The sequence below is a fragment of the Echiichthys vipera genome (assembly GCF_963691815.1).
Source record: "Echiichthys vipera genome assembly, chromosome: 15".
Lineage (NCBI taxonomy): Eukaryota > Metazoa > Chordata > Actinopteri > Perciformes > Trachinidae > Echiichthys > Echiichthys vipera.
In genome coordinates this window covers 3,277,053-3,300,693 of record NC_139840.1, presented here as the reverse complement: position 1 = coordinate 3,300,693, position 23,641 = coordinate 3,277,053, and the positions used below count along the sequence as shown (strand labels likewise).

The following is a 23,641-nucleotide window of genomic DNA, read 5'->3' as shown; positions in this document are numbered from 1 at the left end:
CAGGGAGTTCCACCAAGAGCAAGGTCCCTAAGTCGTTCAGGGAAAGATAAATCCAGAGGGCTGCTTGTTCTCAGGTTTCACTTGTTGTAAGGCATCTAAGGATAAGAAACTTTAAGAAACTGTATGCGGGTATTAAGTGTATCACTTGCAGAGAATTCTTTGTACAAAATCCACATGTCTGAATATTCATTCATTCATTCATCTCCAACCGCTTGTCCCTGTTGGGGTCGGGGGGGTGCTGGAGCCGATCCCAGCTGACATCGGGCGTGAGGCGGGGTCCACCCTGGACAGGACGCCAGTCTATCACAGGACACATAGAGACGAACAGAGACAGACAACCATTCACACCTAAGGGCAATTTCAGAGTCATCAATTAACCTAACACGTGCACGTCTTTGGATCTGTTTTATTATTTGTTTTTTGTGCATTTAATGACATTTTATACCATTTGATTATATAAATACGAGGAATTCCCACTAAAACATATGGAGCTTTATGATCCGTTAATCAGTCTAAAGCTGCAAGATAAGATAAAATAGAACTTTCTTCATTCATTATTAAGGAAATCAGAGATTGCTCAAATATGTCAACATATAAAAACAATAGAGTAAAGAATGTAAAGTGTATAAGGAGTAACGCTGACACCAGTGCATAATACTGTATGTTGTAAAACATGCTGGAGCTGCAACACTGTAGAAGGAAAAAATGGTATAATTAAAATATATACATATTCATCACCTGAACACAATGTGATTCTTTGTGAAGACCCACACCAAATTGCGCTAAAAGACAATAATAGCTTTTCAGTTGTGTATACAAGGGCTTGCTGGTGGTGGTGGTGGTGGATGATTCTGCTGAGACAGACAGAGTGATGAGGCTGATGGAGCTGCTGAATCCGTGAAGACCGGTGGTGATGTGGAGGGGTGCTGTGCCATTTGCGATGCTATCGTACTCAACGAACTAAAGACAGAGGGAATCCTATTTCCACAGAGGCAGCAGAGGCTAACACTGTAGGCGTGGTAGCCTCTGCTAGTCCTTTTAGGACATGGGTGTCAATGTGATCCAGTAAAGGGTCGTGTGGCTGCAGGTTTTCACTCCAACCAAGCAAGAACACACCTGACTCGACTTACTCAATCACCTGAACTGTCTTCACATGGTTGATTTGTTGGACCAGGTGTGTTTTTGATTGGTTGGAATGAAAACCTGCAGCCACACGGCCCTTTACTGGATCAGTTTGACACCCCTGTTTTAGGAGCTCATCTGTAATCAGAGCTATTTTACCTTGGTAGTGGATCCTTTTCCAAGTAGGCATAATTTTAATGAATTGAAATCTGATCTAAATTGTTCATATTTCACCTTAAACAGATTCAACTGTTTGGTGATGTAGTAACATAGTCTGATGTTTGAACCCTTATTTCAGTATTATATATATATATATATATATATATATATATATATATATATATATATATATACAGTATATATATATATATATATATACAGTATATATATATATATATATATATACTGTATATACAGGAATCCACAGCAACTAATGCAGTTCAACATCATCAACCTCCACACTGGTGCGTTACCTTGAATTACAAACCATGAACATGTCTTCACAGTTCCACGTGAATAACCTATACACAGAAATCTGACCCCGTTCGTGGCACGCTGTTGGTCTTTACTCGTGGTGAGCTAGGATACCGCACAGCTTACTCCAGTGATGGCGTTGGAACCACTGAACCAATTACTCACTGTAGATACATCTTTATAAAAACACAAAATTGAACTTTAAAAATATAAAAATATAATGTTATTTCAGGAAGAGGTGACCTTTCCTGTTCAAATGAATCGTGGGAAGGGTGGGGCCCATCGCCTCCAGGTTTAATTTTTCAAAGGCAGTCAAGTTGCGACTGGCTGCAGAACCCCCCTCCCCCCCATTCCTCATTACTCTCACACACTCACATTTACACCCGTTCTTATTACTTTAACACGTCAGTCTGGTGCAGTCAGAGGCAGAAAAAGTCCGGTAATGAAACCGCAATGGGACTGTGAGCGTTTTTAATGAGCTGCAGTGTCGCATAGATCTGCAGGGTCTTGCTGTCCCCTCTGGGGGAAAAAAAAAAACACCTTGTCCTTTCACTCGAAACTTTTTAATGAACAAAGAGCTGGAACTTTATTCTCAGGTAGACTACACTACTTTGTGCCCTTTTTTCAGGGAAAGTCAAGTCCCTCTGAGTCGTAAAAGCAGTTTAACCTGTGTTGGAGCACCAATTTCCCTAAGTTCTCCAACGGAAAATATATGTCAGTATATTACATTTCAAAGCAAATGAACTGGTTTTGAAAGACTCCATTTAGGGAGAAATTGTAGTGCATTCAGAGCAGAACGAATGAACATGTAACTTCCACTAATGTTCGCTTTTATTAAGCTGTAGCTCCTATTCCAACTTACCTTCAACACAATCATGACTAATCAAACCCCTAGATGGTACTAATGCATTAATGTATACATTTTAAAGACACACACACGACAAAGAACAATTTACATATTTTAAGAAGAAGCTAAAAAACGATTTCTTCTGTGCTGAAGGAAGTACAACATATTACAGTGTCACTGGCAGGCGATGAAAAGGTCCCACGCCTCGACTCCATAAACGCTAGAGGCCCGAGCTATTCTGGGACTGGAGCTGTGTGTTATTTAGCATAGCTGTAGCCTGGTGAGACATCGGCGGAAACACTTCAATCACTGCGCAGCTACTCTTTAATCCTAATCCTCGCCTGTGTTGCTGCACAGCCACATTTCCCAAAATACTCCTGATCTTATGGGGCTTTGAGCAGACGCATCAGAGACTGAATCTGGTGCAGCAGGGATCAAGGACCTCGGTCATGCATAACAACTATTCTGTGTTTAATTTGTATTTTTACATCGTAGAGATATGGAGTGCCCATAGGTTATCAAAGGCTTTTTAATTAATCAATTAATCAAAAATATATTTCCTTCTTGTTCTTCCTGTTGGTTGTGCTGAATCTCAAGTAGCCTCTGAACAGACACAGGACTTTCTTTCTTGTTGTGAATAACTGCAGATGAAGTGTAGCCTACAACATGGCCAAGGTTTTTTTATTTGTACTTAAACAACATGCTCACGAGAAGTCTGCAGTGTAGAGGGTAAAGAGGATCGGACCCAGAACTGTTCCCTGGGAGCCCCCATACTGCAGACAGCCATGTCCGACACACAGTCACGTGTCCTCACATACTGTGGAAAGTTGGTGAAGTTGTCCAAAACCCAGTATGCGTATGCGTGCTCCAGCTTATCCTTCAGAAGTTAAGGCTGTATTGTGTTGAAAGCAATGGAGAAATAATAAAAAAAACCTGATTCTCACAGTGCTCCCAGGCTTCTCCAGGTGAGATAGAGCTCGGTGTTGGAGGAAGATGACGGCGTCGTCCGCCCCGGTAGGAAAAATTAAGCTAATCCATCGCTCGGGCTCACCAGGGGGCGGAGATGGACAAGGACCAGCCGCTCCAGGGTCTTCATCAGGTGGGATGTTAGTGCCACCGGCTTGTAGCTGCTGAGGTCCTCAGGGAGCGGCGTCTTTGGGACAGGCACACCGCTAGAAACTCAATTTCCTTGCGGGAGTCATCCCAAAGGATCAGTAAAGAAAAGTCTAAGTCTTAGTCTCTAAGTCTAAGGGTGCACTCACACTGTCCTTCCGTACCATGCCCAAACAGGGCCAATCACTGCACATGTGACTGACTGCTCCTGTATGGACGAAGGTTTAACATGCAGCCTGGGTTATTTAATCCTTCCTTTGTCAGGGAAATGCATCCATCACAAAACGTATATGAACAAATTATTTAAACAGAATGATGCATTTCCTAAAACTAAAACGTCACCTTTTGTTGCCTAAACTTAACCGTCCCCTTGCCTACACCTGTCACGGTCCTGGTCATGTTACGTAGGGTTAAGTAGATTTTGAACAGATATTTCATATAATATCAAACAAACCCATTTCCGAGTTTTAAATAGAATCTCATAGTTCATAAGATTTACAAACTGTTTTGCAGATGTTTTCAAGATATCAACAAAGTCAAGTTGAAGTGTAAAGAATTTAACTTCATGACACGACTCACAGGCAACAATGTGTTTTCTTTTTTCTACTTTATAAAAAGCAGAAACCCTTGTTGAAGTAAGATTGCATGTTTGATTTTCCTAAATTGTGTCCTGTGGTACTTTTTCAACGCTGCTACGTGGTCTTAAGGGAGGGCGTATTAATAGCACGCCACTTTTAATGACTTTTCGCGTGCATGTCTACGCATATTAAGCTTTTCGCGCGTCATTTCACGCCCGTTATTTCAGCCATCCTTCACATGAAATATTGATGAAAAAAACGCTCTGACAGAAAGCTCCACCACTTCGTATTTCTCCGCAAGTTGGCGGAGAAATACGAACACGTGGGTTTTCCCTTTAGGACATTTGTGCGTCCAATGACAACGCCATCTCTGCACAATACAAGTCAATTGAGACTAAGTGGCGTGAAAAGACACGCAAAAATCATGAAATGCGTTGTAATTATACGCGAGATGGCTTGAGAAATAGCGTGTCATTCACACGCCTTTTGGTGATACCAGGCTGAACCCTGACAACCAACCAGGACTTCTATGACATGCACCATGCAGTATAGCTCTGTCTCTGATTACGATTCGAGGAGCTACTTCACTGCAGTCATAGAATAAAGGTTTTGCAGCCCAGATATATTTTGCTTATTCAACAAAAACATTTCTTCCCGCGGTGTTGAGATTAACAAGGTTTTGGCCTACCGCGGGGATTAAAAGGATTATACGGTTACTCACAATACCTTGATGGGTTGGACAGGCATCATAATAACCTCGTTGTTATGCATGAGTTTTGAAAATGATATTTTTGATTCAAGGGCATTGTCTCGTTCTTGATTTGGGTGCATTTGAAATTCCTTTGCATTAGCTGTCAGCGGGAGAGCATAGTCTTTTGTGCTCCTATACATCCACAACCAGCGACCCACAGCAGGTGTCCCATGCTGGTGTAACAGATAGGAAAAGGAGACAAAACATGTTGGAATTTTATTGTGTTTCATTATTATTATTTTCACCAAAATCCATCACATAATGTGTTGTAGTTGTAAGGCAGATTATACATTTTTTATTTGTATAATTCTTTTGATTTACTCCATTTTCACAAAACCAAACTTTTATTTTGAAAGTCTGCAAATATGAAGCAGTTAGCGCCCTTCCCGGGTCAATCTGTGATGATCCCGACTGAAAGAGCTATGGAGCTCAGAATCTGGGATCAAAAAAGTTATGTTTTTGATTTTAAATGCTGATTCAATGTACAAATGTTCATGCAATATTCCTCTGAGATGTGTTTAAGAAGTTTTCTGTCATGTGTTTTGAGCAAAATAGATACGATGTGTTCATGTGTTTGTGTGTGTGTGCGTGTGTGTGTGTGTGCGCGTGCAAACACGTTCTTCATGTAATAGCCTACATGCTAAAGGATACAATTTTTTTTGTGTGTTAGGCATTTTATGGAGAGGATGTGTTACGTCCCAGCCTAGGGGAACTGGATGCAACATGACCTGTTGAGCCCCCTCGCTCCTCCCATCCCCAAGAAAAATGGCCAAAAGCAGGGTTTTCACTCTATACAGTAGCCTTTATTTGCTCAGACATGAGAAACGGCTAAACACAACAAACGAAACTCAGTTCTCTAAACTGACCTACTCAAAACAAAGAAAACCAAAATACAGGGATCTAACCTAACTAAGGTGCAAAAACAGGAGAAAAGGGTTAAAGTAAAGGGCTTCTCATTCCTACGGGCTACTACTTTAATATAAGGGTTAACAAAAGGTTGCAGAGACACACACATCAGGCCTTGGTTGGGGATGAGGGAGAGAGAGAGAGCGAAGGCCGGAACCAGGCAGCATAAATAGTCCCCATCCACCAATCAGCAGCACTCCTCTTCGGCCATGTGGTCCTGCAGCACACACCTGTACACACACACTCTTCCACACACACACTGATTGCATAGAGGGAGACAGAGAGACACAGGCACCACACACAGCATAACACACAGTCTAACACTAATAAACATAGGGCTGTAACAGATGACTGTCACTCACTCACTCATCCACACTGTTTTATGTTGCCATCATACAGGTATGAATAAAGGTTCAGTGTGAGACCGCGCCTGCGTCCCCTGTTTTCGTGCACTGGAACACGACGCAGTGTAGTCGGGACCGGACAGACCCAGACCGGCTACACTGGAACGGAGGACGATTTCAGGAAAATCAGTGCTCTCCTGTTTTCAGACTGAGAAATTAATTGAAAATCACATAATTTTCTGAAAATCCCATGATAAAAAAACATTGGTACTGCAGATTTAATGGACTGTACAAACAGTCAAATATTTGCTACAGATGAATCTTTTAATTTGGAAGAGTTTAAGGGTGTTTTTACAAAAATTGTAAAGCGCCACAGTCAAATAAAGTGGTCAACATAATAGGACTTTGCGGTCGCAGTCTTTTATGTCCGTCCAAACTATTTTTGTACTTCCACCCACTCGCCTCGCTGCCACATACAGAAGCTTTCATCCACGCTGGCCTTTGATATGAGGCAATATCCATCAGAAACAAATAATATGTTTTTCTCCTAACCATTTTCACTTAATTCAGTTTTTCAGGGACAAGTGTGGGAAATCAGGAGAGTGATGCAAACAGGAGCAACATGGTTGCAGAGAGTCTGTCATGAAATGCCCTCGGCACGGCTCTCCAAGGACTTTGGAGGAGAGACGGGGCGTGTTCAGCACAACATGCTCAATGTGAAGATGACTCATTTAAAAAACAACCCAGGCCACTGATACCGTGTGTGGAAATGGATGTCCTATAACCTAGGAAAAGAAAAAGTGAACATATGATTTCAGTCCATGTCTCTAGTGAGAGAAAGAGGAAGAGAGAGATAGACAGACAGACAGACAGACAGACAGACAGACAGACAGACAGACAGACAGACAGACAGACAGACAGACAGACAGACAGACAGACAGACAGACAGACAGACAGACAGACAGACAGACAGACAGACAGACAGACAGATAGATAGATAGATAGATAGATAGATAGATAGATAGATAGATAGATAGATAGATAGATAGATAGATATAAGAAAAAAAGGTAAATCAAGGCTACATATCTGACCTCTCTTTGAAGAGTAGTCCGATAAATGTAAACCAATCCATATCCAAAATAAATTTCACGTGGGGTGACAGAGAATACAAGGAGGATGGGACCCAAATGCAGACACGAAACTCAGGAGACGGTATTTACAAATTTAATAAACTTATTCACTAAAAGGTGCTTTAAACACAAAGGAAAAACACGAAGAGAACTAGATACAAACTGACACGATGAACGGACACAAGAGGAACAGGTGCACACGGAGACATCAGGGTATGTAGAGGGTATGATCCGGCACAGAGTGAGGCTCAGGACCGGCTTAATATACAGAGTGGCAGGTGATCAATGCCAACAAGGATCACCTGCCAGGACAACAAACTCAAGACCAGAGAACTGAAAGAAAGCACATACAGAAAATCACCGACAGAGGGAGACAGAAACAACGATTAAAGAGGAGAGAGAGAGACTGTCCAGATCCCATCGAGACAATAAAATAAAAACAGGCCCTAAACTAGACATCATCAAGGCCTTGCCCCGTACTTCGGGTTGCTCGACCACACCAATCTTTGAACTTGCCTTCATTTTGATCTAAACTACACTTCCTTGCATCTTGTACCATTGTGATAGCCTGAAAATCCCAACCCAGTTGACTTAGGGCACACTCATACTGTCCATCCGTACCGGGCCCCGTGCTTTAGGGTACTGGCCCCCCCCTCCCTGGATTGGACGTCAGGTGTCAAGATCTGTTTCTATCAGTACCCTCCTCTTCCGTTTTGTGTGAGTTTGTCTCCCTCTGTCTGTGTTTCCCTGCATGTGTCTTCCCTCGTCCGGTAGGTGTTCCCCCAAGCTGCAGCCTGTTATGCTGATTAACCTCACCACCTTAAATACCTCAAGCTGACAGGCATGCAGCGCCGGACCGTCGTCGACCCTGTATTGTTTCCCGTGTTCCCGTCTCCCGTCCGTCTCCCTGATCTTCCGTCGTCTTCCTGTTCCTGTAGTTCCCGTGTTCGTTTAGTTAGTCTTTGTGTTTGTATTCTTTGTAGTGTTTTGCGTTTGTCTGTTTATAGTATTAAACGTTTGATTTGTTACTTTACTTTTTTCCGTGTCTGCATTGGGTTCACTTTTGTGCTATCCCCATACCGTTCCTGACAACAGGTGGGCGATCGACCACCTGCGGCCGCTGCCTCGAGGACCTTGGTCCTCTTTACAGGCTGGTCTCCGTCTTAGTTCATAACAGAACTAATACTCTATCGGAGAACCTGTTTTCTGAACAAAGACTTGACATTTTCAAAGTGAGAATAGTTTCATTTACACAACATCTTGACTAAAGCAGTGCTTCGGGCATATTCTGAAGTGTGATATGATCAATACTGGACTAATGTACAGAGGTTACAGGCTGAACCTTTAATGCAGTTGATGCAATATGTTGTACTACATGTAGCTAAACCTAGTCATATTTAGCAGTGGCATTAGGCCTTCCTACCCTTTAGTTTAGCATAACGGTGGATATAAATGATAACGTTTGATTTGACAAATCTGCTCATGTAAAGAGGGCGGAAAAGCATGATTCAATGTTATCTTATTCCCGTTATCGTCAGCTACATTCTGTGATTCAAACTCCAGTCCATGGACATATTTTAAAAAATACTTTTTTCATTCATTGTAGTTTCACTGCAGACAAATTGCTGTTTGACCAAAATGAATAGCCTTGCCTCAGGTGGTTGCTTGGAAAATTACCAATACGTTCTCTCTTCACGGGCAATAAATAATTTATGAGGCCCCGGATATCAGAGACATCATGGAGCACTGGCCTGCATTATGTGATGCATCGCAGGTATATTTCTTTCTTTTACTTTTTAGAAGTTGGTTGGTCTTTGGTTCTAAGGGCGCACTCACACTGTCCTTCCGCACCGCGCCCTGGGCTTTAGGGTACTTGTCCCCCCCTCCCTCTCCCCCCGCGCCCCAGCCCCGTTTGTACTCACACTGCCTGGGCCTCGCGCAAATGCTTCTTGCTGTCCATACGTCATCACGCCGTGACACGTCACACGCATTGATCACGTGTGTGTGGTTTTGTTTACAAATCTTTCCGTAGACCTCATAGTTTTTGTGCGTCTTGTCGACTGTTTTTGAATCTTTTCATCTACAAATCTGCAGTAAACACTCCACCTCCGCATCACACCAACGTGAACCTTTAACCGCCATTGTTGTTGTTAAATGTCCGCGCATGGTCCGTCCTTCTAACTTCTATGTCCGAACAGGCGCACATACTGCTACCGCCGTAGGGCTCGTGCTCGTGCTCGTGCTCGTACACGTGCGCACGCTCGTGCTCGTACATGTGCAAACGGCTCTGCTAAAGCCGTGGACGGCCCGCTGTCCGCAGTTATGCGCGGAACGGGTGCACTCACACTGCTTAAACGTACTAGGCTTTAGCTAAAAAAACGGTTTTGGCCCGGGACAGAAGGACAGTGTGAGAGCGCCCCAAGTGACTTCTATGGAGGATGACTTCATTTGTAATGCAATGCCAGTCAATAATAGTCATTTCAGTGCCCCACTGTATGTAACAGTTCCCAATTGTGTGCAATTCATCAGTTTGTGTGTTTTACAGATAAATGAAGAATTCAAGATAGTAACCACCATAAGCCTTGAGTCTACATTTATGACCAAACTTGACCATTGCGACCCAAAACTGATGGACGTTGTCTCAACAAGAGGAGGAGCTAGTGAGAGTCTGGCAGATCAAGGACGTGCTTCTTGAGGTATGATAATTACTTTTGACTTATCTTAGAAATGTAAGTTCAGAACATGCCCTTTTAATAATAATACACATTTAAGTTACTTTCTCATGGGTTCATCATTCAAAATAGCATAATTAACAACCCCAATAATACCGAGCCATGTCTCCTGTCCATAGGTCCAGATATGGTTATTCATGAAAATGCACCAAAGATTTAATAAAAGAACTTTACAAGCTTGGAGCTCCTCAAAGGAAAGTTCATACTTTAATCAAGGGGTCAAGTGGAAGTCTCTGTCACGATGGTCACGGCAGGTTCATGCTGTATCGTCACTGACAGTAGAAACAGTTGATCGGTCATGCAAGTTAAATATTTGCTGCCTCATACAACTAATCAACCCTATTTTAGGGCGCACTCACACTGTCCTTCTGTACCAGGCCAAACCCGGTTTTTCAGCTAAAGCCTAGTACGTTTAAGCAGTGTGAGTGCACCCGTTCCGCGCATAACTGCGGACAGTGGGCCGTCCACGGCCCGCTTGAAAGAGGTGGGCTTTTGTAGAGCCGTTTGCACGTGTACGAGCACGAGCGTGCGCACGTGTACGAGCACGAGCCCTACGGCGGTAGCGGTATGTCCGCCTGTTCGGACATAGAAAATAGAAGGACGGACCATGCGTGGACATTTAACAACAACAACAATGGCGGTGAAAGGTTCACGTTGGTGTGATGCGGAGGTGGAGTGTTTACTGCAGATTTGGTCGATGAAAATATTCAAAAACAGTCGACAAGACGCACAAAAACTCTTAGGTCTATGGAAAGATTTGTAAACAAAGCAACACACACGCGGTCAATGCGTGTGACGTGTTACGGCGTGATGACGTATGGACAGCAAGAAGCATTTGCGCGAGGCCCAGGTAGTGTGAGTACAAACGGAGCTCGGGCGCGGGGGGAGAGGGAGGGGAAGCAAATACCCTAAAGCCCGGGGCGCGGTGCGGAAGGACAGTGTGAGTGCGCCCTTAAAAAAGGCAAAAAAAACCTCAAGCTAGTTTGAAAACTTTTCGAGATTTGCATCAAAATGTGTTTGTAGAAACAGGAGAACTGGGATGGGAGACCGTGTTACTTTAATACTGTAATGTTGAACATATTTTGCTGTGTTTTGCTTGTTTTCAGATTCAGAACTCTGACACACAGCATTACTCAGCCCACACGCAGAACAGTGTGATCTCTATTCTTCCTGACATTTATCACAATATAATGATACATTTCCAGGCACCATGTGATGCCAGCTTTGTTTTCATTCCCCTAGCACAAAGCTGACACTCAACTTTGGTAATGATCAACAACCAAACCTGCAAAAGAAGCAATTACGGAGAGTTCAGCAGCAGCAAAGTTATTCAATTATACCGTTCAGACCCTGATGGCAAGATACGCAACCTGTGTACATCCATCTGTTTCTATTAGGTCTGATACCCTGCCAAAATGCCTTCTGTATTATAAAGTTTGTTTCTTAGTGCCAATTAAGTTAGCCTTACACCCTAGGGGTATTATGTCACATTCTGATTCCTACATCAGGACTTAAATCAGATGTCAGATAGGGCGGAAGGATCCCGATGTTCCTGTCTTTAGCATCGTGGTACTGATTTGACCTTGTTTCAATGAATGAATAAATCAACTTATGAATAGCTAAATAGGCAAATTCATTTTTCCTAGTTAAAAGAGCACCATGCCGATAAAGTACAGGGTTTTATTACAATTTGGCAAAGGTTAAATACCTTTTAAAGTCACTAGTTTCTGCGTTTCAGGGGATCAGTGGCCCCAGAGACATATCAGCGGAAACAGCATGAGCTACTTTACATTACGCTCATTTTGATAACAGGGACCACGAGACTCTTAGCAATTGGAATGAAATATTAGACAATTAGACGAGCATGAGAGAGATGGACATTTAGCTTCAGTGTACGAACCAAACGAGTGGATTCGCAACATGGTGATAGTCAGGCAGCCAGAGAAACGGAGGATTTGACCCAAAGTCACTAAATCGAGCTTTGAGGAGGTCCCACTATAATGCCAACACTTGAGGATGTTTTATATAAACTGCCCAAGGCCCGTGTTTTCACTCTTGTAGATGCGTGTGATGCATTCTTTACACTGTAAGCTAGATGAAGAAAGCAGTTACACAACCACATTTTGGACGCTCTAGGGCAGGAAACGCTGGTTAAAGCTGCCTTTCGGGGGATCGGTGGCCCCAGAGATATATCAGCGGAAACAGCATGAGCTACTTTACATTTCTGTAATTTTGAAAGAATACTTTTCTATCAATCTCTTATTAATCTCGAAAACGCTCATTTTGATAACAGGGACCACGAGACTCTTAGCAATTGGAATGAAATATTCACAGACGCAGCTTGGGTTTTTGTTATTTAATTTCTTTTTTCATCTTCAACCGTGTCAATCGCAGGGCCCAGCTGACATCGGGCGTGACACCTGGTCCAACAAATCAACTGTGTGAAGACAGTTCAGGTGATTGAGTAAGTCGAGTCAGGTGTGTTCTTGCTTGGTTGGAATGAAAACCTGCAGCCACACGGCCCTTTACTGGATCAGTTTGACACCCCTGACTGGTCTACAGACAATTCCTTTGACTTCATGCTTGGTGTTTGCGCTCTGACATGCAGTCAACTGTGGGACCTTATATAGACAGGTGTGTGCCTTTCCAAATCATGTCCAATCAGCTGGATTGACCACAGGTGGACTCCATTTAAGCTGTAGGAACATCTCAAGGATGATCAGTGGAAACAGGAAGCACCTGAGCTCAATTTTGAGCTTCATGGTAAAGGCTGTGAATACTTACGTAAATAAGTGTAATGTGATTTCAGAGATTAATTTGATACAATTTGGAATAAGACTGTAACGTCATAAAATGTGGAAAAAGTGAAACGCTGTGAATACTTTCCGGATGCACTGTGTATATATATATATATATATATATATATATATATATATATGTATATGTGTATATATATATAAATCTTCTCCTCACCCTCCACGGGGTTGAGCAGTTGGACAGGTGTACCTAACAAAGTGGCATATATATATTCATTCATTCATTCAGTCATTTATCTTCAACCGCTTATCCCGGGGTCGCGGGGTCAGGCGTGAGGCAGGGTACACCCTGGACAGGACGCCCATAGGGCACATAGAGACGAACAGAGACAGACAACCATTCACACCTACGGGCAATTTAGAGTCATCAATGAACCGAACACGTGCACGTCTTTGGACTGTGGGAGGAACCCGGAGAAAACCCACGCAGACACAGGGAGAACAAGCCCAGCCGGGATTTGAACCAGAGACCTTCTTGCTGTGAGGCGACAGTGCTAAACACCACACCACTTTGAAAATATAAATATATACATATTTGCAAAAAATATAATAGGCTATGACATGAATTGAAAAAATGAAAACAGATAAATCAATGGGCAACTGGCAAAAGCTATGATATGAAGAGAGAGCAATTTAACACAACAAATGCTACATTTAATGCTATTTCCATAATCATACTTTTATTAAAAACTAAAAGTTTAATATCAAACGGCCATAGTTTACAGGATCTGCATCATCAGAGATACCATACACTGTCATCTCAACAAACACCCGGCCAGGGGCGGAGTGGGACGCAGAAATCTACCGGGACAATTCTGACTGCACCGGCCAACAACACGCCCAACCCATCCCCTCCACCAGGACAGGGGTGGGTGTGTGTGTGTGTGTGTGTGTGTGTGTGTGTGTGTGTGTGTGTGTTCATCATCGCTCTCTCAGCAGAGCAAAAGACACCTCTTGCAAATGAGTTAACCCACTGTCATTGTTTGGACACACTTCCCACTGCACCCTTTTGCAAATCAGTTAACGCAGATGTCATTCGAGCAGTCCACACTCCAGTGCTTTAGCTGTGGTAACCAAACAGAACACATATGTTCCCATCTCTTAGAAACTTCTTGACCAGTATGAAATCACTGAAGCACCACTGAAGCTCCACACAACTTTTCAATTTGCAATCAGTGTGCAGGCTTAAAAGGTGCCATGTTAACGATGTATTTGTGTGTAACTCGCTCAGCCATTATACCTTTCCATTGCTGTGTACCTCCTCACTCTCGATACTAGAAGATGGGGATTGAAGGGGTGGGTTTAAATGGCTAAATAACTGTCCAGTGAATATTCTCCAGGTGCACATAGACACACACTCTTACCTATGTACTGCTGCACCTTCATATTTACCAAGACTCTAGTAAGGAAATGACACTGTTCTCATTGTAATTCCTTGATAGCAGAACCCAATTCAGACTGGTTGGATCCACATGGTTGAATGCACTCATTGTAAGTTGCTTAGAATAAAAACAGGAGCTAAATGTAATGTAATTCTAACTGAACAGACATCTATGTGCATATCCAGAAAGTACTGGCATGAGAGCAGCCTCACAAATCAACATGAAGATTTGCATTTTCTCTGACATGCAGCGGATGAATCAAGACACCTGACTATGACTGCGATCACCACCTGTCATTCTTGATTGCATGAATGTCTGAGGCAGAGTCTCAGCTGTTGGAATCACTTCTTGTCTCATCCTGTCTATTAAAGCCTCCTGTCCTCACCTGATGCCCCACTGAAAGATGCTGAAGGACTGATCACAATTACTCCTCTTCCTGCCAGACCAGTCAGAGGCAATAGACACAACTCTTCCCCCAGTCATCATTACTCAAATTCAGAACACACAAACAGTACCCAGTACACAGAATATGCAAAGTTGCACACAACATGCTTGCCAGGCAGCCAGAATATTGATGAAGTGATGGATGCTTATACGCTACAATGTCTGTTGCTGTGGAGACTTAAACCCTTAGGGACCTAATGTGGGAAAGATTTTCCCTATAAAGCTGGTAAAAGGTGTGTTTAAGGGGGCTGTACTTGAGATAAAGGTGATTCATGGTGGAGTAATGGCGTCCTGAGCAGAGCATGAAGTCACTCTCTGATTGCAAATGTTGTAATCTGACCAGTTGATGATCGGTCTGTCAGAGGTGTGTAGAGGAAACCCCAGAACCAGTATTTGAGTACAATACAAATTCCTTTAAGACAGTGTAAGACGATTAAAATTCATACACTGGGATCAAAATTAGAGAACAAATTATAAATACATGATTTATTCTGCAATACTGTTTTTGTGACTGTTAAGAATTTGACTGAATATCAGCTGTGTCTATACCACGGCTGTACTAGCATGTTTTTTTAAATAACCACCAAGGCACTTCAACAAAAACCCTAACCTGGTGCCAATTGCTTTAATTGTTGGACACACCCTATTCATCTAGCAGCTCTCTTCGTTACTTTGCAAGATGGCGAGCTGCTCTAATGTGACTAAGGGCGCACTCACACTGTCCTTCCGCACCGCGCCCCGGGCTTTAGGGTACTTGTCCCCCCTCCCCTCTCGCCCCAGGCCCGTTTGTACTCACTCTACCTGGGCCTCGCGCAAATGCTTCTTGCTGTCCATACGTCATCACGCCGTAACACGTCACACGCATTGATTGCCGTCATCGCGATGCGTCGCTTTGTTTACAAATCTTTCCGTAGACCTCAGAGTTTTTGTGCGTCTTGTCGACTGTTTTTGAATCTTTTCATCGACCAAATCTGCAGTAAACACTCCACCTCCGCATCACACCAACGTGAACCTTTCACCGCCATACCCTGAGACAGCAGGTTGTCCAGATGAAGGCCAAACGGATGACCCTCTCAGCCTCCTGACACCTCCAATCCTCTCTTTATCTCACTTTCAGTTATCTTCACTTCCAACTAGCAGCCACTCTTGTCACTGCTCACTTTGAGTAGTATCTGGAAATTATTGCTCTTCCGTGGTTTCCCGGATGTCAACACTGAATTTTATACACTGCATTTAGCAGCTGAATTGTCTGAATGCTGTAAGTTTGAGGTGGTGGTCTGAGGGGCTGTAGGTGCTGAATGGCCGCCATTTGGTCTGTGACCCTAGAAAAGTGCAATATAATTATTAAAGTAGTCTGAAATTAATCTATTTTTTTCAAGATTATTTTAGTTTTCAAGCCTAATTTTTATTATAGAGGACAGACAGGAAATGGAGTGAAAAAGAGAGGGGTAGACATGCAGCAAAGGGCCGCAGGTCTGAGTCGAAGCTGCGGCCGCTGCCTCGAGAACCTTCAGCTTCTTTACACGACCCTCACAACTCAGCCACCGCCGCCCCAAATTAGTGTAATTTTGATGTTGAAAAGAGGTCCACTGACGACCACATTTGGACTATAATTGGCCTTACACGGAGGTCCCATGGACGTTAAATGATGGTAAACGATGGTGTTACGAACCGACCTCTTCAGTGGACCGAAATTGGACGTCTAAAATGTGTTATACCATCGTATGAACCAATCAGGTTGCTTGATTTGCCTTTCCTGTCTTATAATGTAATTTATATGCCAATGAAAACCACCATTTTAAACTAAATAATACAAATATCTGGAATACCACAGTCGCAATGTTTCTGGAAATGGTGAGGTTTTGAAAACTGAATCTTCTTTCTTTTTTAGTCTTTGAATACAAGCACCAGAAATAACTCAAACATCAGTCAAAGGGCAGAACTGGGGAATAATAATGTGCCAAGTACATTCATCAGAGGGCCATTTCACCCTGTATTGAATGTTTGAATGTTGTCTTTGTCCAAACAAAATAGCTCAGACTATTATTTGGCAGCAAAATATGTTTGAAACTGAGTTTTCTAACCCCAGTAGAAGACTTCACAGCCATATAGATAATCAATAACAGTGCAGCCTCGTCTCTTACAGACTACCGTTATAGGAATCAATCAAATATGTGCCTCTAAGACAGTACATTTCTACATCATATCTCAGCTGCACAATGAATCGCCCAAAGAGGCTTCTTCAGGGGAGATTTATACTGAGGTTTTCACAGGGCAATCATTCAGAGAGCAGTGTTTTCACTGTAACACAGAGGACACGGAATAATCTTCAGAAGAAACGTCCGTGAATTGAACTGTCAAATCCAAAATTTTAGACACAACTTATCATCCAGATAGAAATGGCAGTGAGTCTGCTAAGTGAAAGTAGTGCACTCTTACATGAAAAACTCTGCTGTTTGGTGTCAAGGGCTTGTTTGTTAGTCTTTGTACGTCTAGTTTTATATTTTACTTTTTATCTCATGGAAAGCGTACTTGTTCAGCGAGCCGGGTCAGATCACTCCCACATGGAATGAAATGAGTCTATCGTCTCATCTAATTGCATGTATATAGATTGTGTGTGTGTAAATTGAATTTCCCCATTGCGGGACGGACAAAGCGCTTCTTCTTCTAAGGCGGGACCCGAAAAGCAAAAGAAACGAACCGTTGGGGCTGAACCTTTGATGTGGTATACAGGGTGGATCAAAGAGACATACCCATATTTCTGCACCCTGACCAGCCGAACATCTGTCAGATCACCCAAATGCCTGTCCACCCACCTTTCTTTCCCACTATCTCTCATTTAACTCACCTGTCCGTCTTATATCCAGGATGCACGTATGAATTGACATTTCCCATTGGTTGAATATATGTTTACCCACCTGTGAATGATTGGTTGCCAGTGCCAATTTTCTTACCCGGTTATTTAATTGTCTGTTTGCTTATTTAATTTGTGTCTCGCTGTCTTTTGAAAAGCCTCCATCCACATAAACCATGTTTCATCAAAATGATATTCATATGCAACGTATCTGCATTAGCAAATAGGAACCATGATGTTGCCCCAATTATATTTCTTATCTGCATAATGGGCAGGTAGGGTGTAAGGTGGACTCAAGCATGACATGGATATCAAATCTATACTGTATTGCGTTTGCGTGGTGAGCATGTGAACGAAAAAAGTTCCAAAAGAGAAATAAGAAGATTATTGTCACAGTGTAGAGGGATGAAGAGTTTTGATTATCACTGTTTGTGTAATGTTTGTTTATTAATTTATTTAAACTGTTATTTATTCTTTCTTAATTTCCCATTTTTCATTCAATTTTTTCATTTTTTATTTTATATTCTGAATGGTTTTATACTTTTGATACTAAATATATAAATACATTTATACTTTTTGGGTAAATTAAATAAATATACAAGAAATTATAATATATATTTGATAGGAATATATGAGAAATAAATTGTGTGTTCACTCACTCACTCATCTTCAGCCTCTTATCCGGGGTCAGGTCTCGGGGGCAGCAGCTTTAGCAGGGGACCCCAAACTTCCCTTTCCCGGGCCACATTAACCAGCTCTAACTGGGGGATCCTGAGGCGTTCCCAGGCCAGTGTGGAGATCTAATCTCTCCACCTGGTCCTGGGTCTTCCCCGAGGCCTCCTCCCAGCTGGACGTGCCTGGAACACCTCCCACCGTCACAGGGGTGCGGTAGAGCGCTACCGATACCACAGTATCTCCTCGGGGGTCCGTCATATGCCTTCTCCAGATCCACAAAGCACATGTAGACTGGATGGGCATACTCCCAGGCCCCCTCCAGGATCCTTGCGAGAGTGAAGAGTTGGTCAGTTGTTCCACGTCCAGGACGGAATCCGCATTATTCCTCTTCAGTCTGAGGTTTCAGATTCAGAACCAGTACTTGGACGGTCTTGATGAACCCATGACATGCCTCTTTTATCTCCTCCCCATCCGACTCTCTCCTCTCCCCCATGGTCATTACATACGCGGCAGTAGCGGGGCTACTTGGTAGGTGACTTGGCTGGGAACCGGAGGGTCGCTGGTCCGAATCATGTGTGGACCATGAATTGAGCGTGGACTGGTGGCTGGAGAGGTGCCAGTTCATCTCATGGGCACTGCTGAGGTGCTGTTGAGCAAGACACCAAACCCCCAACTGCTCGGGGCGCCTGTCACTGGCAGCCCCCTCGCTCTAACATCTCTCCATTAGTTGCATGTATATAGGTCCTGTCTGTGCATGTAAAATGAAAACATACCGTGACAAATTTATAGCGGGACAAATAAAGGAATTCTTCCTCTTCTACTCACAGGGTTTAAAACCGCTCCTGTGAAGGATTAAGAGTAATTTCCAGGGGTCGAGGGGGGAGTGTGACACCTTGAGGAGCTGCCGTCTGATCTCTGCCTACAGGAGGAACAAGAACCTTAACACATTTGGGTTCGGTGCCTTGCTCAGCAGTGCCCAGGAGATGAACTGGCACCAGTCCACACTCCATTTCATGGTCCACACAGGGACTTGAACCAGCAACCTTCCGGTTCCCAGCCCAGTCACCTATGGACTTAGCTACTACCGCCCCAGGGTTCTTTACTTTTTTACTTTTCGTACTCCGGGAGTACAGAGCAAGCACCTGCAGACAGACGCGCTCAAAAGTGGGCGGCAGTAGCTCAGTCCATAGGTGACTTGGCTGGGAACCGGAGGGTCACTGGCTCGAGTCCCTGTGTCGACCATGAATGGAGTGTGGACTGGTGGACTGGTGGAGAGTGGGCACTGTCCAATAAAGACACTGAACCCCCAACTGCTCGGGGTGACGGTCAGAATTCTGACCGTCACCCCGAGCGGTCGGAATTCTTCTTCTTTAATAATTAAATCATCTCCGGCTGACAGTCGTGTTCAGTGGAAACCTGGATCCAACCATCATTATAACCTCTTAACGACCGACTCAGGTCTTTTTAAGGTGGTTTTTAAAGAAAGTGCCCTTGTGCCCGTGCCCCTGTGGTGCGTATCATGGGTTATACCATCCCTGACCCCCTGACAACAGGACAGAGTGAGTTGTGACAGAAAAGACTGTTTACTTAAACTTGTAGCACTCATTTATTAGTTTAGCTACACATTTGAAGAACAGAAATGAGAGTCAATATTCACAAAGTGTATATAATATTCTGTAATATATAATATATTAGCATCACTGTTGGACTCTCACTTCTTCCAGTAGCGTCTTCAGGTCCAGCAGAGATGCCTCCACAGTTCGGAGCAGATGAGCCGTGTGACTTTCTGTGCTCGAGTTGGGAACTTCAAAATTGGACAGATTGAGGTGAATGTAATGGTCCGTAATACCGTAGATCATCTCGAATAGTCTGGTACTGTCGGTGCCGGTACTCGACAGACATCCGTTCTTAGAAGATATCTGGTGACACAAGTGAGAATTCAGTGGAGTACTGAGACCTTTGATACATTTAACCATCATTCAACTTCCCTTCACAAGATCAACATTTACTACACACATCTAATTATACCACTACATAGACTCTACCTATATATATATATATATGTATATATATATATATATATATATATATACATATATATTCCCGGGTAGGGAATTACTTTAGGTAGGGAATGAGTCCTTACCCCAAGTGAAGGAGTTCAAGTACCTCGGGATCATGTTCACGAGTGAGGGGACAATGGAGCGTGAGTTTGGCCGGAGAATCAGAGCAGCGGGGGCGGAGCTGCAGTCGCTCTACCGCACCATTGTGACGAAAAGAGAGCTGAGGAAGGCAAAGCTCTGGATCTACCGGTCAATCTTGGTTCCTACCCTCACCTGTGGTCATGAAAGCTGGGTCATGACCGAAAGAACGAGGTCGTGAGTACAAGCGGCCGAAATGGGTTTTCTCAGGAGGGGGGCTGGAGTCTCCCTTAGAGAGAGGGGGAGAAGTTCAGCATGGGTGAGGAACTCGGAGTAGAACCGCTGCTCCTTTGCGTTGAAAGGAGCCAGTTGAGGTGGTTCAGGATCATCTGGTAAGGATGAACCCTGGGCGCCTCCCTAGGGAGGTGTTCCAGGCACGTCCAGCTGGGAGGAGGCCTCGGGGAAGACCCAGGACCAGGTGGAGAGATTAGATCTCCACACTGGCCTGGGAACGCCTCAGGATCCCCCAGTTAGAGCTGGTTAATGTGGCCCGGGAAAGGGAAGTTTGGGGTCCCCTGCTAAAGCTGCTGCCCCCGCGACCCGACCCCGGATAAGCGGATGAAGACGAGAGATGAGATGAGAGTATATGTAGTGGTACAATTTGCTGTCACAGCTGCAGCCCTCGTCCTCACCTGACTTCCCCACAGTGAGTAGTCAACAGATTTAAAGATGGCGGGGTCTGTGAAGATCGGCGGCATTGAGATGTTCTCCTCTATCGCCAACGCCATCAGACACCACAGATGCGTTTCTGACCCCTGGCCTCTGCTCGCCTGTCGGGAACAAATTTAACACTCAGTGTATCGAACAAACAAAGCTTTTTGTGCAGACCTGATTTTCCCTCAGTCCAAAATCATGTCGACTTGTTCGTTACTGGTGCTGCTGAGTGTGTATGACAGGAAGTGCTCACACACGTGTGCGTCGTTACGCACGAGAACAAACATGGTGACACAAGTGAACAACATTGCTCCACAGCACAACTGGTGCACAATAACACAGTAAAGTGTGTTGTATGGACAGGTTAGGGTGATGAACGAGTGGGAGGTAATAAATACTTTATTAACAGATAATAAAGTCTTTATTAATAGATAATAAAGACTTTATTAATAGATAATAAAGACTTTATTAACAGATAATAAAGACTTTATTAACATATAATAAAGACTATTAATAGATAATAAAGACTTTATTAACAGATAATAAAGACTTTATTAACAGATAATAAAGTCTTTATTAACAGATAATAAAGACTTTATTAACAGATAATAAAGACTTTATTAACAGATAATAAAGTCTTTATTAATACATAATAAAGACTTTATTAACAGACAATAAAGTCTTTATTAACAGTCAATAAAGACTTTATTAATAGATAATAAAGACTGTATTAACAGATAATAAAGACTTTATTAATAGATAATAAAGACTTTATTAATAGATAATAAAGACTTTATTAACAGATAGTAAAGACTTTATTAATAGATAATAAAGACTTTATTAACAGATAATAAAGACTTTATTAACAGATAATAAAGTGACACTGAGCTGAAATCTTGCTTGTTGCTGTAGATCATGGGTGTCAAAGTCAAGGCTCGCAGGCCGGATCCGGCCCCCGAATGAATGATCTCGGCCCCCGGGATGATATTTTTATAGTATTAGAACCGCCCCGCACGCCACAGCCGCCTGCTGGTGTTATTCACGCACCAAAACTACATTACCCACAATGCAACGGTAGCCCGCAAACTCACTGAAGCGCCGCAAGTGGGTTCATTATTCATCAGCATTCAGGGCAGATGTCAACTTTCAGCCCCTAATTATGAAATAAAATACGGTACACTGTGTTGGGTCTTGGTTCAACAGGTTATATCATTCATTCATTCATCTTCAACCGCTTATCCCGGGGTTGGGGTCACGGGGGTGCTGGAGCCGATCCCAGCTGACATCGGGCGTGATGCGGGGTACACCCTGGACAGGACGCCAGTCTATCACAGGACACATAGAGACGAACACAGACAGACAACCATTCACACCTACGGGTGATTTAGAGTCATCGATGAACCCAACACCTGCACGTCTTTGGACTGTGGGAGGAAACCGGAGAACCGGGAGAAAACCCACGCAGACACGGGGACAACATGCAAACTACACACAGAAGGGCCCAGGCCGGGATTCAAACCAGGGACCTTCTTGCTGTGAGGCGACAGTGCTAACCACTACACCACCGTGTAGTTCAACAGGTTATATGCAATCGTTTTAATATGTTTTAATAAACATTGAACCAGTCCGGCCCTCGGCTTTTAGCAAATTTGTTTTTTTTGCCCTCTGATGTATTTGATGAAACTCACCAGGTCCAAGTACCATCTGTGTGCTTTCAACGCTTTCTCCAATAAATCCACCTTCTCTGAGTTCTGTGCAAAATAGGGAGAAGACATGAACGTTACGACTGTAAACACTTGTGTTTCACCATTAAAGGGGCATGAGTTTGTGAAACATCCAACCCCCAAAGTGTGACTTCACTATCAGAGCTCAGATGAACGGGAGAACTGCCGACCGCCTAGTTTCATGTGATGCAGCCTCCGTGTTTATGAGCGTGCAGCGGCGGTATGATCTGAAGTAACCTGAGGGTGGATCTCTGATGTCAACAGAAACATTTTCTGAAGCTTCCCTCTTCGCACCTGTTTGCTGGGGTCATCGAAAGCCTTGACAAAGGTCGCAGACGCCCGTGAGATGGTGTTGACGAAAGTTAAACGGCCCAGTTTGAACCTACGCACGGACACCGGCTCCATCATCGGTCTGTCTATCTGCTGGTAAATCCTAGCAAAAGGAAACGGGTTAGTCTGTGTTCACATATACAGACAACTGTCAAACCAATATATTATTATCGACATCTCTGCGAACACACTGAGTTGAGTGTTTTACAGCCTGTGAGCACAGAATCTGTTATCACTCGACTGGAACAACCTGAACGCTTTACTTTAGTAGGGAAAGATGGCTGGTCTAGAGGTGGCACCTCAGACTGACTGGATGGGAGCTCTCTACTCAACTTTAGTTTAGAACGTAAAGAGTCAAAAAGTGCAGACCACAGTCCACCTCACCTGTAGTAGGCCAGCTGGAGCGCCATGTGAACGAAAGCATCGGGGCTAACCTTCAGGGCCTTCAGGATGTTTTTCCCAAAATGGTGAAATGTCAAAACCCTCAGGTCCAGGTCTCCGGTCAGTCTGTGGTGGGAAGAGCAGAGTTCAGTCTGTTCCTGGGTACTTTCACATCCAGATTTAAT

At 43.6% G+C, this 23,641-nt stretch overlaps 1 protein-coding gene across 1 annotated transcript in view; it reads right to left on the bottom strand.

The window, feature by feature from the left end:
• Positions 1-3,147: 3,147 nt before the first annotated feature.
• LOC310957834 (carnitine O-acetyltransferase-like) overlaps positions 3,148-23,641 on the bottom strand; it is a gene marked incomplete at both ends in the record, with an annotated part of 28,667 nt that continues 8,173 nt past the window's right edge. The window contains 7 exons of the mRNA XM_083928568.1: positions 3,148-3,216; positions 3,495-3,596; positions 19,885-20,088; positions 21,000-21,137; positions 22,710-22,772; positions 23,040-23,178; positions 23,460-23,582. Coding sequence (XP_083784694.1) covers positions 3,148-3,216; positions 3,495-3,596; positions 19,885-20,088; positions 21,000-21,137; positions 22,710-22,772; positions 23,040-23,178; positions 23,460-23,582 — 838 coding nt within the window. The remainder of the gene's footprint in view (positions 3,217-3,494; positions 3,597-19,884; positions 20,089-20,999; positions 21,138-22,709; positions 22,773-23,039; positions 23,179-23,459; positions 23,583-23,641) is intronic.